The 14587-nt window shown below is 52.4% G+C and overlaps 3 protein-coding genes across 3 annotated transcripts; 2 read left to right on the forward strand and 1 right to left on the reverse strand.

The window, feature by feature from the left end:
* Positions 1-168: 168 nt before the first annotated feature.
* Positions 169-5104, forward strand: STEHIDRAFT_88289 (importin alpha re-exporter; the record flags this gene model as incomplete). The annotated part of the gene is made up of 15 exons (XM_007311636.1): positions 169-375; positions 439-609; positions 931-1329; positions 1402-1464; positions 1532-1930; positions 2021-2188; positions 2305-2451; positions 2666-2799; positions 2984-3099; positions 3232-3388; positions 3479-3570; positions 3688-3988; positions 4075-4254; positions 4315-4458; positions 4535-5104. 15 exons carry the CDS (start codon positions 169-171, stop codon positions 4866-4868), a joined length of 3012 nt encoding a protein of 1003 aa, XP_007311698.1. The 3' UTR covers positions 4869-5104.
* A 1138-nt stretch (positions 5105-6242) lies between these two features.
* STEHIDRAFT_163909 (uncharacterized protein) lies at positions 6243-8453 on the forward strand (the record flags this gene model as incomplete). Its single annotated transcript, XM_007311637.1, has 6 exons — positions 6243-6600; positions 6661-6752; positions 6804-7173; positions 7230-7362; positions 7426-8086; positions 8175-8453. 6 exons carry the CDS (start codon positions 6243-6245, stop codon positions 8451-8453), a joined length of 1893 nt encoding a protein of 630 aa, XP_007311699.1.
* Positions 8454-9538: 1085 nt separating this feature from the next.
* Positions 9539-10695, reverse strand: STEHIDRAFT_163910 (uncharacterized protein; the record flags this gene model as incomplete). The annotated part of the gene is made up of 3 exons (XM_007311638.1): positions 9539-9583; positions 9651-9796; positions 10458-10695. 3 exons carry the CDS (start codon positions 10693-10695, stop codon positions 9539-9541), a joined length of 429 nt encoding a protein of 142 aa, XP_007311700.1.
* Between the last annotated feature and the right edge of the window lie 3892 nt (positions 10696-14587).

The raw sequence follows: 14587 nt of genomic DNA on the forward strand, positions 1-14587 counted from the left end.
AAGAGCACCACTGCGATGTAGTGGTTATGCCACATCTGATGACGGTGTCTTCACCGCGCGCGGGCGCCAAAGAGCTGGAATCGAACGCGTCAGCGCACGTGAGCGCATCCTGCAAAGAAAGCGCGTCTCGATTTCTCTCATCGTTGCACGCTCTTGACCATCGCCACGATGGCCGACATCCCGTCCCTCCTCCTCGCCTCTCTCGACCCACACAACAGAAAACAAGCAGAACAGTCTCTGCAGGCCTACAGCCTCCAACCTTCCTTCACGACCAACCTCCTCCAGCTCGTCCTCGCCCCCTCCCAAAACCGCGCCGTCAGACTCGCGGGCAGTGTCTACCTCAAGAACCTCGTCAAGGGCCGATGGTTCGATGATGTCCGTTGCTTCTTCTTCTCCGTCTTGCTATACATCATTGACGCGTCTGTGTTGCCAATGTAGGACGAAAACACGGTGTCGGACGCGGACAAGGCGGCGCTCAAGGCTCAACTCCTCCCTGCCATGCTCGCGCTCTCTGCACAGTCGGATAGGGGCCTCAGAGCGCAGATCGCGGAGACGGTGACAATCGTGGCGAAGTATGATTTCCCGCATGCGTGGCCTGATCTTATGGATGTGAGTCTTTTCGCCTTTGGTTTGTTGTGTATTTGTGTGGCGTATATTGGGGAGGGTCTGTGGCTGGGATATTGGCCGGCTGCTGCGACGTTCTTTTTCTGTAAGTATGTGCTACCTAGAGATGTAGCTGTGAGCGAAGCGAGCATATTATGGAACTTACACGGACGGGTGGCACCCTCGCGCTGGGTCGAGGGTTGCATACCCCCTCTGCGGATTCCAGTCCTGTCCATGACTCGCTCCTTTTCTAATCCTCAATCTCATTCATTCTTCATACCTTGAATCCCAAAATACTCACCCTTTTTCTCCTCCCAATGTCCCCAGCAAATCGTCTCCTCCCTCTCCGCCACCGATTTCACCCTCAACATCTCCGTCCTCGAAACCGCACACTCCATCTTCGCCCCCTGGCGCTCCGAAACCCGCTCCGACTCCCTCTTCAGCACCATCATCATGGTCATCCAAAAGTTCTTCGCACCCTTCCATCAGCTGTTCGAGCACACCTTCACCCAAATCTCCTCCGCTCCCCCTTCGACGACAAAAGAACAGAAGGAGCAGTTGGAGACGTATGGGCAGACGATGGCGTTGTTGTGCGAGATTTATTATGATTTGACGTGTCAGGACGTCGCGCCGGAGTTTGAGGATCTGCATGCGAGGTTTTTTGATGCGAGTGAGGGGTGGTTTTTGAAGTTGATGGCTTGGGATCCGAAGGAGTTGGAAGTTGATGTGAGTTTCTACCTATCACTAGTTTACCCGTTCGTGTGTGGAGTGGCTGACGCGTGCGGTGTGATGATATAGCCAGACGACGTTACGCCGTCGATCCCCAACAAGATCCGGACATCGATTCTCGAGATCGCCGAGGTGCGCATCCATCCCCATCCCCATCTCTTTCCCTCCTTTCTCCTCACTCAAAAACCTCCCCACCCAGATGTACGTAAAACTCTACCCCGAACTCCTCGCCTCAACCTCCTCCATCGAAGCCTTCATCCACACAATCTGGTCCCTCCTCTCTCCCTCCTCCTCCTCCTCCTCCTCCTCCTCCTCCTCCCACCTCCCCCTAACCCCCTCCACCTCCCCCCTAACCTCCCAATCCCTCCGTTTCCTCTCCACCTCCATCCGCTCCGGCACCTCCACCCCTCTCTTCCTCCTCCCCTCCACGCTCCACTCTTTGATCTCGGGCATCATCGTGCCGACGGTAGAGATGAGGGAGGAGGAGATGGAGAGGTTTGAGGATGGGCCGTTGGGGTGGGTTAGGGAGGGGATGGGGGGTGTGGAGGTTGTGGGGGCGAGGGGGAGTGCGGGGGATTGTGTGAGGGCGCTTGTGGGTGTTGCGTTGCAGGTTGGCGTGGGATCGGGTGGGGGGTTGACCAGTGGTGGGTTGGGTGGGGAAGGACAAGGACAAGGGGCGGGACAAGAGGGGGGAGAAAAACCGGGAGGAGCGAAGGAGGTGATGGAGGTTGTGGGGGGGTGGATTGGGAGGGGGTTGGAGGAGGCGAAGGCGAATTCGGGGGGCGAGGGGTGGAGGAAGAAGGATGCGGCGATTTATTTGTTTGAGAGTGTGGCGGCTTTGGGGTCGACGAGTACGGTGCGTTTCACTTTACCTCTTACCATTATTTTTTTCTCGTTTTATCGTGACTCGGAGGATTATGCTGACTCGCTTATCCGCATGCTCTGGACGTGTTGTGGTGTTGACGGATGCAGATGGGCGTAACATCAACGAACCCACTCGTGGACATCGTCCAGTTCTTCAGCGATAACATCTTCGCGGACCTCCAGGCGGACCCGGGCAGTGTCCATCCGATATTGCAGGTCGATGCGATTAGGTATTTGTGGACTTTTAGGAATCAGGTGGGTTATCTTTGTCTTTTGAGTTTTTGAAATAGCTTCATTTCGTTTTACTGGCGTTCGATGGTTGCTACTTCTTCGTTTGACGCTTTGTCGGAACTTTGACCGTTCTCGGCATTCCAATGCTCACTTCGAGATCAACACCAAACGCTAACACGTTCTTCCTCTCTTCTCTCCTCCTCCCCCCACTCGCCCACCGACCGACCGACCCACCTAGCTCACGAAAGAACAACTCCTCTCCGTCCTCCCCCTTCTCGCGCGTCATCTGGCCTCGGACAACGTCGCGGTGTATACCTATGCGGCGGTGGCTATTGATAGGATATTGGTGATTCGGAGTGGGAATGTTCCGATGTATGTCTTTTCATACACACCATGCCCTCGTACTTCACGTCCTTTCACTTCACGTCCTCCACGTTCTCTTGCTCCACGCCCTCTTCCTCGACGTCCTTTTACTTCACGCCTCTTGCTCTACGCCCTCTTGCTCTACGCGCTAACGTCCGATTTACTCATGTTGCCCACCCGACGCACACATCAGGTTCACACACGTCGACGTTCAAGAATTCGCGCCGCAGTTGCTCGGAATCCTTTTTGCGAAGATGGAGGCGGGCGGAAGTCCGGAGAAGGTCGCGGAGAATGAGTTTTTGATGAGATGTATGTTTCTCCTGTCCCCAACTCTCTACTCTCAACCCCATCCTTCCACTCCAACTTTTTGTCTGCCCTCTGAATGCACTCCTGACCTTTGAACCCATCTGACCCCCTTCGTGCGATGCTATACGAAAACAGGCGCAATGCGACTCATCGCGACCTCGCGACATACCCTCATCGACGGGTACGAAGCCCTCCTTGCCCGGCTCGTCAATATCCTCGGTATCATCTCGAAGAACCCGAGTAATCCGAACTTCGATCAGTATATATTCGAGAGCGTTTCGATGTTGATTCGGTGAGCGTTTTTCTTTTTTGGCGAGGGTAGCGTCGTGGGCGGGTTTTGTGAAGATGTCGGCATGGAGTAATGGGCTGACTGTCCGTGTAGGTTCGTGGGGCCTAATAAACCGGGGTCGATCGTGGTGCTGGAGAGTTTCTTGTTTGATCCTTTCACGTACATCATCCAGCAGGATATCGACCGTACGTATCCCTCCTCCTCGATTTTTTTTTCTTCCTTCGTATCTGACACGTCATTACCACCCCACCCCGCCCGCCCCACCCCGCCCGCCCCACCCCACCCCACCCCGCCCGCCACAGAATACATCCCCTACGTCTTCCAAATCCTCGCCCAAATGCTCGACCTCCACACCGGCGTCCCGACCGCCTACCGCGCCCTCCTCCCACACCTCCTCATGCCCGCAATCTGGCAACAAAAAGGGTCCGTGCCCGGGCTCGTGAAGCTCCTCAAAGCCTTTTTAGCGCGCGACTCGGCACAGATGGTGCAGACGGGGAGTTTTACGAGCGTGTTGGCGGTGGTGCAGCAGAGGCTGATTCCGAGTAAGTTGAATGATGGATGGGGATTTGAGTTGTTGCAGGCTGTTGTGAGTTATGTGCCGATGTGAGTTTCTTTTTTTTTGCCCTTCGTCGGTGGTGATGGTTGCTGATTTGTTGACTATTTTGTTCCTGAATGGGATGGTGTTGCAGGTCGGCACTGGGCCAGTACCTCAAGCCGATCTTCCTCACGCTCCTTACGAGGCTGCAGACGAGCAAGACGGATCTCTACGTGTACAATTTCGTGTATTTCCTCATGTACTGTATGGCCGTCCAAACGGACGGACTGACGCCGGACGTCGTGATTGGTGCGATGGAGTCCATGCAACCTGGGTATGTTTCGTCTCGCTCACATCTCCCCCGACTATGCACGTGCTGACGGGACCCGAACAGGCTATGGTCTCAAATCTGCACGACGTTTGTTGTAGCACAGACGCCGAAGATGTTGGCGAAGGATCGGAAATTGGCCGTTGTTGGGCTTACGAAGATGCTCACGCAAAGCTCGACGATGCTTCAAGAACCAAACGTCAACGCCTGGTAAGCTCCACATCCTTTCTCTCACACCCATCCCCCATCGAAAGAAAAATCCCGACCTAATCCCCGAACGAAACAGGCCCTCCGCCTTCGAAGGTCTCGTCGAACTCTTCAAAGACCCGAAAGTCTTCACCTCTCCCTCCGCGGCAGACAACGATGCCTCCCTCACAGCGATCGACTTCGAGGAACAGTCCGCAGGGTACCAAGCCGCGTACTCGAAGCTCGCGGGCGCAGAGAACGCGCCGGTCGATCCTGTGGCGTACGTCACCGATGTAAGGGACTTCGTCGGGAAGGAGCTGGAGAGGCTCGTTAAGGCGGAGCCGGGTGTGAGGGGGTTGATGGGGAGTGCGAGGGCGGAGGTCGTGGAGCCGTTTGTGGTGGGGATGACTGGGGCGGGGTATGGGTTGACTTGAACTGAAATGAAATGAGTAAAGGTGGGAGCCGGGCGAGTGAGAGAAGGCAATTTTTTGTTGTTGTATCACATACTTAGGTGCTGGGAATGTGTGGCATTGTTATAGGTAGGTACTCTCAGTATGGAAATCCAAGCAGCTCCTTAGAATATGAGAAGTTATGATCGGAGTTTGTCGTGGCTTGCTGCTTACTGTAGTACTAATTAGTGCTGAGCCTCAGACAAGTTCAGTCAAGTTCCTCCAAAGAAGGATATCGCTGTCCATGATCAGAATAAGTGGCCTAAACCATAATATTCTCCCTCCAAGTTGCATCCACAGAAAAGAATAGGTAATTTCGAGTGATTTCAAGTCCTAAGGCCAGCGTCTAACGTTCTTTGTCGCTGCCCATGACGACGTCGGCGGCCGTGGGCATCAGACTCCGACGATGTTCCGTACGACGCTGAGCGGTTCTTCGTCAACGTCAATTTTAGCGTTGACGCCGGAACGCTGGACTGAGGCGAGACTCGTTCTGTATCAGAATCTCGGGAGTTCCCGGAGACCCGCGCTGTTTAAAAGCTCCCAAGGGGAATCGACCGAGTTCAATCTTTCTCCCAACACGTCGGCACGTACTTCTAGCCCCAGACCCCCCAAGCAGGTACGTAGGTCCAAACAGCGTCCCCAAACACGCCCAAGTTGATAGCGCCTGCATTTGTAGTACCCGTGTTAGGGCTCGCGATTCAACTTCTACGAAAAGGAGTCGGTCAGAAGAGGAAAGTCGCGTTTTTTCAAAGCGTGCAGTTCGTTTTGATCCGTTGCCACGAGGTCGGACCGGATCCTTTTTTTGGCTCGTTTGATTCGCTGGCGGTAGAGCGCTCAGGTGAGTACGAAGGTACCGTCCCAGTCTCCCCAAATAGTTGCATTACATGGTGGACACAACGCTTCTTCATGGGAGAACATATCCTAAAGCAAATCTTCGGGACACTATAGATACCCTGGTTCGAACGCATTAACACGCAACTTACGCCCTGCGCTCTCTTCTCTCTTCACAGGCGACACGTCTGCTTACCGCGTGTTCGGAAAACTTTTGCCCTGCTAACGAAACATAAGGTTTGTCCCTTAGTTTGCTCCTTCGCTGATGCTCAGAGTCGCCGAAGTGCGGCACTCTCTTTTCCTTGTTCTTTCACCTCAGCACTCATAAGTACGAAGTCTGTGTGAATTGATTGCCGTGATCGGACTTGGACGCCTTGCGACTCTGACCCGTCAAAGACTGCACGGGATTGCTGTCTTTGGAGACTTCGCTTGACTGCAGACCACGGAGTAGTACATATATCTGACCACCTTTGGTTTGTTCAGGCACCCGACTACCCATACCCGTTTCTCTCTTCATAACAAATCGCTATGCCAATGGGGATATTCAACCCTCTCATGCTGGACGCCAGCATCCGTGATGTGGTCTCCTCCCTCCCGCTGGACAAGAAAGTGGACGTTCTTCTCTACTCATTGCAGCACCTTCCAGCGAACTCGAGGTCAGTGACCGATCTAGCGTACCACTCGCAACCGCCTGTTCACATCGACGACCACTCAACCGCTGCTGCGGCGCTTTCGATTGTTGAATTTAGGTCGAGAACAATCATCGAAAACGCCGTACAGTCTTGTCTGCAGACGGTTCCCATCCATCAGGAGAATGTAATCAGGGCTAGGCTAATACGTGCCAAGGCAAGATTCGCGGCTGGGCTTCGAGGTGCTGCACATCAAGGTGAGCGCTCGTTGGCAGATGGATCTAGGAACGCACATCCCATTCAAACATCATTCTTAGATCTTCAGTCGATCCTCCTTCTCGATCCCGATCACACCGAGGCCCGACAGTTACTGCCACAGATGGGCAACAGGTCTTACGCGCCTGGAGAGGTGTGCACTCCCGCGCCTACTAGTAAATACTAACCTCACGAGCTTGTACAGGGGTATGGCCGCGCCAACGTCCGTCCACACTTCTCTCCCGAATTGTGGCGGGAGATTGCTCTCTACCTCCCGCGCCGAGACCTTCGTAGCCTCCTCTTTGTCCCTGATACACTGTCAACAATCGCCAGTCACCTACTCTTCCGAAAACTCCACCTTCAATTTGGCTCCGCTCGGTACCTTGTCTTGAGTAAGGAGATCGACGAAACGATGCAAGAGGCGGTGGAGATAGATAACTGGCATGCGCAGCGTAGTGCAGATATCCTCACGCGGATTGTCTCGAATCCGACGTATGCAGGTTTGGTCAGGACGCTGGTCATCACGGCGCCGGAGAGAGATAGTGACGATACGACCCTGAGCTCGTTCCAGACGGGTGAGTCCACTTCACTTTCCTCTTTCAGAGGATAAGAGACGCTGAATAGCAGGCAGGCATGCTTTCGAACGCGCTCAGCAAACTTACCAATCTCAATTCTCTTTCGCTCACGATGGGCAACGAGTCGCTCGCGATTGTGCTCAAGATGACCGAAAAATGGCATTCGACACTGAAGCATCTCGGCATCTAGTGCGTCTCTGTCCGCCGTCGGCTCACCTCCTCCTTGCTTATATCCTCACACGTTTCGTACAGCTCGACAAGCTCCACCGCTCCTGTTCTACCCCACATGCCCCAACTCACTCGCTTCTGGTACCGTGGCCCCGACGTCCCCGCAAGCCCCACGCTCTTCAAGTCTGAACTCATCGTTACCCTTCGTACCCTCGCCCTTGACGTCAGCAACGCCGTCATCCCCTCCGGCCTCATCAACACCAATAACCTCACCTCCGTCGAACTCTACGGCCGCTTCGCAGACTCTCAACCTTTCCTCGACCTCCTCCAACACGGCCACCACCTCGAAATTCTTCGCATCAAATGCGGTTTCACACAGACATGCACTCCGTCCTCCGCTTTCCGCGCTCGCAAGACTCCTATGGCCGCACTTCGCGAGTTTTCGTTGATCGTGTTCAGCGCGGTGAGGGAGTTCAACGATCCGGATTTGTTCCCTAGCGTGGTAGAATTCGTGAGGAAACATCCGGGTTTGAAGGTTTTGAAGTTGTGGAAGCATCCGGAGGTGTTGAGAGTAGGGTACGATGCTGCGGTGTGGGGCGTGTTGCCAGCGTTGGTGAATGTGCAGATGCTTTCGCTGGAGGCGCCGAAGGACCTTTCGCCTTCGCTTTTGACGTGGTTGATTCCCAGGACGGTGATCGCGCTGGAATTGTGGTTAGCTTCGGGTTTGATGTCTTCTTACGTCAAGGTACGCTTGCCCTTTTGCTCTCAGAGCGTTCAAGGTTCTCTGACCATAATGTGTGGCGGTGTGGCTTGCTTTTGTGTGGCGTTATCAGCAATTCTCGACCGGCCTACCAACTAGCCTTAAGTCTTTCTCCGTCAACCTCCCCCGCTCCTCCGATGTAGACGACCTCGTCCGCAGTGCACTCCCTCGCCTACGTCTCCTCGGTCTGAACCAACAATGCTACACCGTTCTTCGAGATGAGGGCACGGACGACATCGAGCTGGACGAGTGGCCCAAGAGGCGGGCTTTGTTCTATGCGAGAGATTGGTTGGAGCTGCTGGATTGCGAGGAGAGGGGCGTATGGAGTCGGTGGATGTATATGGACCATTGATGCAGGTTCTTGGATTGTGCCGGGTCCCTCGTTCGTCTGGCGTCTCCTTGTTTTGCTGTTTTGGTGGTAATATACTGTAAATATATACACTGGCACGGTTCTTACTGGCAGTTTCACGGAACTCTGGCTTACGTCTATCTCACGGAATGCAAGTACATACATATACACGGGACTTTGAAGGATATCCGAATGATGAGTTGTGCACGGTATCGTTCCATGCGATGGGATATGCAAAGACTTGATGTGCTCCTTCGATGATTTTTGTGCATGACGCTCAATTCTAAGTGGAGGCAGCTGCATGTTATGACCAAGGGGGTGGCAGGAATAAAATAAAAAACCGGATGTAGGGGGGGGAGGGGGGCCCGGAGGGCCCTTAAACGCGAACTGTCCGGACATCATGGAAGGTCCTACGGCAGCCATTTGGAGGGTTCCTGGGGCACATATATGATTATCTGTGTACACAGTGCTGATAAAACTGTGAATAGGAGATGGTTTAAGTGTAAAAAAGATGATAATGGATATTTTTAGGCTAGGTTAAGCTACGGTCGACGTCGGTCATCCCCTCCCCTAGCCTTAGGCTAGGTTACACCAACATTCGTCAAAACAATGAGTTAATACCACAATAGCCCTCCGTTTTGATCTTTTATGTTGTGGGAAAGGTATTAAATAAATCATTTTTAAAGTATTTAAATATTCGAGGGGGGGGAGGGGGGGAGGGGGGTAAGGCCTTAAACGCGGGAGGTAAGATCCGGTACGGAATTTTACGCGCGCCACCCCCTTGGTTATGACCTGCATACAGAAGGACAGCCATGAAGCCTCGCTTATCCATCATTCTGACGCCACACCCGTACACAAAGCTCCCCAGAACACGGAAAAAACGCTCATGTACCCATCGGATGACCATTGGTTTGATATATCTGGATCCGCTCAAAAACAAGTGCCCTCGCAGCAACCCCGCAGTCGAAAGGATTGTCTCCGGCGACTATATAGAATAGAGCAGGTCGATTAAGAGATTCCAGGTGGATTAGCGTCGTCTCATAACACGTCGTAAATTGCGACTCACAGCAACATATGACCAGAAAATATCAGACGCCTGCCACGCTTCCCTCCATGAACATTTCTTTGGCGATCTAAACGGGTGAAAAGAGACAACCAGATGAAAAGCTGGTAGAGAAACAACGAATGACCGACTCGTACCTCGTTTGTTAGCTCGTCGACCTTCTTGGCCAAGGACTCGGCCGCCTTGAGGAAGGTACTGTAGTTTTTCGGGCAGAAGTTCGTGTCCCGTGTCCCAGTGGGGTCACGAACGAACCTGTGCCCCGGGACAGTCCCATACTGTCGACCTGAAATGAACATGTAATCGGGACAAATTAAAATATGACCAAAAAAGAATAATAATTACCATGCTTCCAGCTCGGCCTCTGCAAGCCCCTTAAGCCAACCTTAAGCTAAGTTCTGAGCTTCAAAATATTATTCTGTCAATTCTATCAACCTGCAGGTCTGTATTGACGGCCGCAAAGCCATGATAGACCGTAATATCATGAGAAATAATCGAAATCAGGGAACACTGTCCCTTGTCCCACCATGTCTGCGAACCGGGACACAGATGGATTATGTCATCTCGGCAACAGCCGAGGGGCGGTGGCGTGAACTTCTGCGCGAAAAACTACAGTACATTCAGTTTCAGAGCAGATTGTCGCGTACTGGCATTTCCTTTTGGCCTGGCGAAGCGCGGGTGCAACTATGTCCGGTCTCGTGACCTCGCGGCCGACAGGGCGTGCGTGTAATGCTGACGACGCATTCTGAAGGCATTTGTACCACCAGGATGGTGCATGAAATAGGCCTGGGGTTGACTGGAATCCGCGACAGATTTCGCGTAGCATATTCGACCTTCGACAATTATGTATGGCATTTTTTGACACGTCGGACACTTCCTCGTTTCCGATGCAGCGGGCATTTGGCTAAGTTCGGTGGACCAAACCAAGGGCGTGAACGCCAGCTCACTGGCCTCAGCTTGACAACGGCGATGGTAAGCGATGAGTTCTTGTAGCTCGGATCCTGAGATGCGCTTGAGCTCTGGGGAGTGCGGAATCTCGATAATGGAAGTTTTTAGGGATAGTTGTGCGGCGGACACCACAAGATCTCCAAAGTTGTGCTGCCGCCCAAAAGCATACGCGGCCACAGGTGCCTGTGCAGCGCACTCCAACGCTGCCCATCTGAAGGTCTCCTGGAGGCCGTCCATGGCGTATTTTTCGGCCACATCAGAGACGGTCAAGATCGTAGAGAGGTCTGTCAGGTGAGGGGATCCATACGGATATATGAACCGCAGGAGACATCAGCAAGACTGCATCTGCCTAAACCTAACTTTTCAGTCTACTGTACTATTTCGACCGTAGGCCAGCGGGGTGTGACCTGTGACAAGGGTGGCACTTAGGCCATGGGTGTAAATAGGCCATCGGCCTCCAAAATTTGTGACCGACTTGCCTTAAAGGGCAGGTAAGTTGCCATTTTGGGCGAAGCCCGGACGAAAAAATGAATAAATAATGCCTCAGAGGGCCTGTGACCTGTGACAAAATGTGTTTAGGCCATGCCATATGCCCGCTGTGACGTGTGACCATGGCCTACGGTCGAAATAGTACAGTATTCTGGTCTAGGCACTCTTCTCGCTCTATACCCGTAGGGTGCTCTCGATGCTTCAAAGTTTGATAGACCGATATAGCGCGAATAGATGGTTGTCCGAGTCTTGAATGACATGTGAAGAAATCAAAATTCCGCGGCCTGTCAAAGGCTGTCAACGCAAGACTCGGACGCCTGCCCTCAACAGCTCCCTGCGCTCCTTTGTTGTTGATTCCTCTCACGCATCAGGCTCTCTTGAAGTGTCCCCTCGGCGCTTCAATCCTTGCTTTCATCTTCTTCCTGCACCCCTCTTCCTCGAATCCCTTTTTTTCGTGCACTGATACCAGGATCATCGACAGGGCACTCGCACACGACTGGAACTCGACACCAATGGACGGGACCCAGCGGAAACCTCACGGGTCGGGGTTGCAGAAAATCCCGTAGCAGAACATACCAGGCGATTCGTGCCCAAGTCGTGCCCTCCTTTGCGACAACTGATCCGACTGACATGGCTATATTTATTTTAGCTTATACCCTGCTCTTACCCGCCCTGTGACCCGCCAACTTTCAACGGTCATTGAGGGGCCGTTACGGCGTTAAGTCGCACAAGGTGAGAGGCTTCCCCGCATCAGTCCTATCCTATTTACTTCTTACACTGACGTCTTCGTTTGCGTTTCAGATAGACAGGTTGCTTGCTCGGCACTTGTCTCCTACTTTTTGTAAGTCCCTTCTCTGATATTGGGGATGCTTATTTATGTGACTAATTCCTGTGCGCTGTTATATTTAGATTTCATAGGCCGACATCTCGTAGATCCCGAGACAAAGCCACTTCGCTACACATGGAGTCCATTCGAGAGGTTTGCGTTGGTTTGCATTGGTTCATGTCACCCATACATTAGCGTAAAGTCAGTTTGTTCGAGTAGTTACCATGTATATTTGCAATGCAATGAAATTTCCCACCCAAACTGAGCAGTCCGAGTGAAACATATCGTGCTCCATGGCATGATCCACGACATAAACCTCGCGGACTATCGTGCTCTACCGCCATCTATCCTGCGTCTACCAGAATCCAACCATGTCTAGCTAAAGGCAGGTCTATGATGAATAGATGCTGTCAAAGGATCTATTCATGTCTCCCGGGAGACCGAATAGACCGAAATAGCTAGGTTTAGCCAGATGCGGCCTTGCTGATGGAAGGGCTAGTTCACGATGCTTCTCCGAGACACGATAGGTAGGTCGTCCTTGAGCTCTCGAGGGTCGGAGGGCGGTGGAGTAGGGAGGGAGAACATCGATGCGAAGACAGAAGAGGCCAATGAAAGGATGATCTTATGGACACGATGATCCACGTTGTCTGAAGAGCGTGGGATGAGGTCTGCACTTGATGAATCGAAGGGTGGCCCAGCGTCGCGGACAACGAAAGCGTTAAAAGCCTCCAAGTCCGACTCGTTGTCGTCTCGTCTCTTGTGTTTGTTCGTTTGAGTAGTCATCTTCGAGCGTAACACATCAGTATTGTCGTAGATATATTAGGCAACAGAGATGAGTGAAGCAAATGGGAGACATTGGGTGACTTTCCGTAGGGGGTTTGTGCACATTTTGGGGCTGCTCAATTCTCGCAGGTCAAACTGTCAAGTGAAGCTGGTCAAGGTCAAGCTGGTCAAACTCTACGCGGTGGCGCACATGGGCTTGTTTACCGAGTTGCGCCACTCTCGATCTGCTCATTCTGCCACAGATGTGCAAATTTCATCAAGAAATTCTGTATTGCATGCCCCTCTTCGTAAAAATCAGTAAAAAATATGTCTAACCCGAGCACGCACAGGTCCGCTCGAAGAAAAATCCTGGACTTATCCTACCTAGTGAATACAAACTGCGTTGGACAGTTTATACAGTATGCGTCTCCCCGTGAGAACCACTCGATGATGAGGTGTTCGCGAAGTAGCGGGACTCTTGCCGACTCCACCTGCATCGCTTCGCAGAGTTTGACCTGCTCGAGTTTGACTTGACAGTTGGACCGGCCAGAATTGAGCAGCCCCTTCAGACGCCTAGATCACAGAAAGGAGGCTCAGAGCGACTGTTGATTGGCTGAGGCCCTCATATCTGTGCTTCTGCGCGTCAAGGAACACTCCTAGACTGCTACGGAAAGTCACCCATTACCTGTCTCTGAGGGCAAGGAATATTTCTGCAGCCGAGGAAAGACGAAGATCCACACGCGTCGCGACGGATCCGGAGGTTGTTTTCCGACTCCGTATGAAGTCGGCATCAATCGGGCCGTGAGGCTAGACTTCCGGTAACATTTCAAATTCTCCTCTAACCTCTCCTCCGACCAACTTCTTCGCACGAGTTTAGGGCCCCTTCGGCAAGTCGAGTCGAGTCGGGCAGGGAGGGACAAACATTACAATTACGAGGTATTACTTAGAAATACTTACGATTACTTACGATTACTTACAGTTACGGCGGCTGCGCTTCTAGGATCTATTTCGTTACAATTACTTTCGATTACAGTCGAGGTACGAAATGATTACTATTCAATACTATTCATTTGTATGATCCATACGCACCAAAGACATTTTTGGGTCAGGTGGAAGCTCCGGATAGGCCCCGACGGTTCGATTGCCGCCACATTCACCTTTTGGGGATGAGTGCCCGTAGCCTGCTTTTCGCCACATTTTTGCTGTTCTACCTGCCGTTCGACTCAACACTGTAAGGACACGGGAAAATCATGTGTATATCACTTGCAATGCTGCAGCACTTGTATCATTCAGCATTGGTGCGAGTGAGTTGCTGAACCAAAAAGATATGATGCACGTGCACGCAAGAGATTTCATACCATTACTTACAATTACTTACGAATTGGGCGCAATACAGGGGGAATACATTACAATACATTTCCGGATCTCAACGCGCATGATTTCGAGGGAATACTATTAGATTACATTACGCGGCGGTAATGTAATGTAAGTAACGTTTGGGAAACCCTGGAGTCGGGTTGAGTTGAGTTGGATCGAGTTGTGCCTCGTGACCACGCGGAGTCACTTAGTGACAGTGTGTGATGGGGTCCAGGGTCACCCGGTAAAACAGGGGCCGGTCTACACCGTGCCTATCTTCCCTCATCGCCGCCCTCGATGAGCTCAACGATGGGGAAGGTGCTTTATTTGTAGAATTCTGTCCACCGAATGAAACTGAACGAGGCAAGTATCATGGAGAAGCCTCGATTATTCCACACATTTTGCTGTATTATTCAGATCTACAGTAAGTGCACCTTAGTGCCATCCGGAGATGGTGCCGGTGCGTGTGGGCTATCACGGACAATGCGCGGAAATGGTCGGGAAATCACGCAAAGCACGGACGACTCTTCCTGAAGTCACCTCGGCTTCCTCCGTCCAAGAGTGACAACGGGCCTGTGATCCGACGGCAAGAGCAACTCGAGCTCCCACGAGAATTGGCGGGGAAGCCCAACTCAACCCAACTCGACTCGACTTGCCGAAGGGGCCCTTACCATGCTTTGTCCCGGACTATGTAAC

Source organism: Stereum hirsutum (assembly GCF_000264905.1).
Source record: "Stereum hirsutum FP-91666 SS1 unplaced genomic scaffold STEHIscaffold_29, whole genome shotgun sequence".
NCBI lineage: Eukaryota > Fungi > Basidiomycota > Agaricomycetes > Russulales > Stereaceae > Stereum > Stereum hirsutum.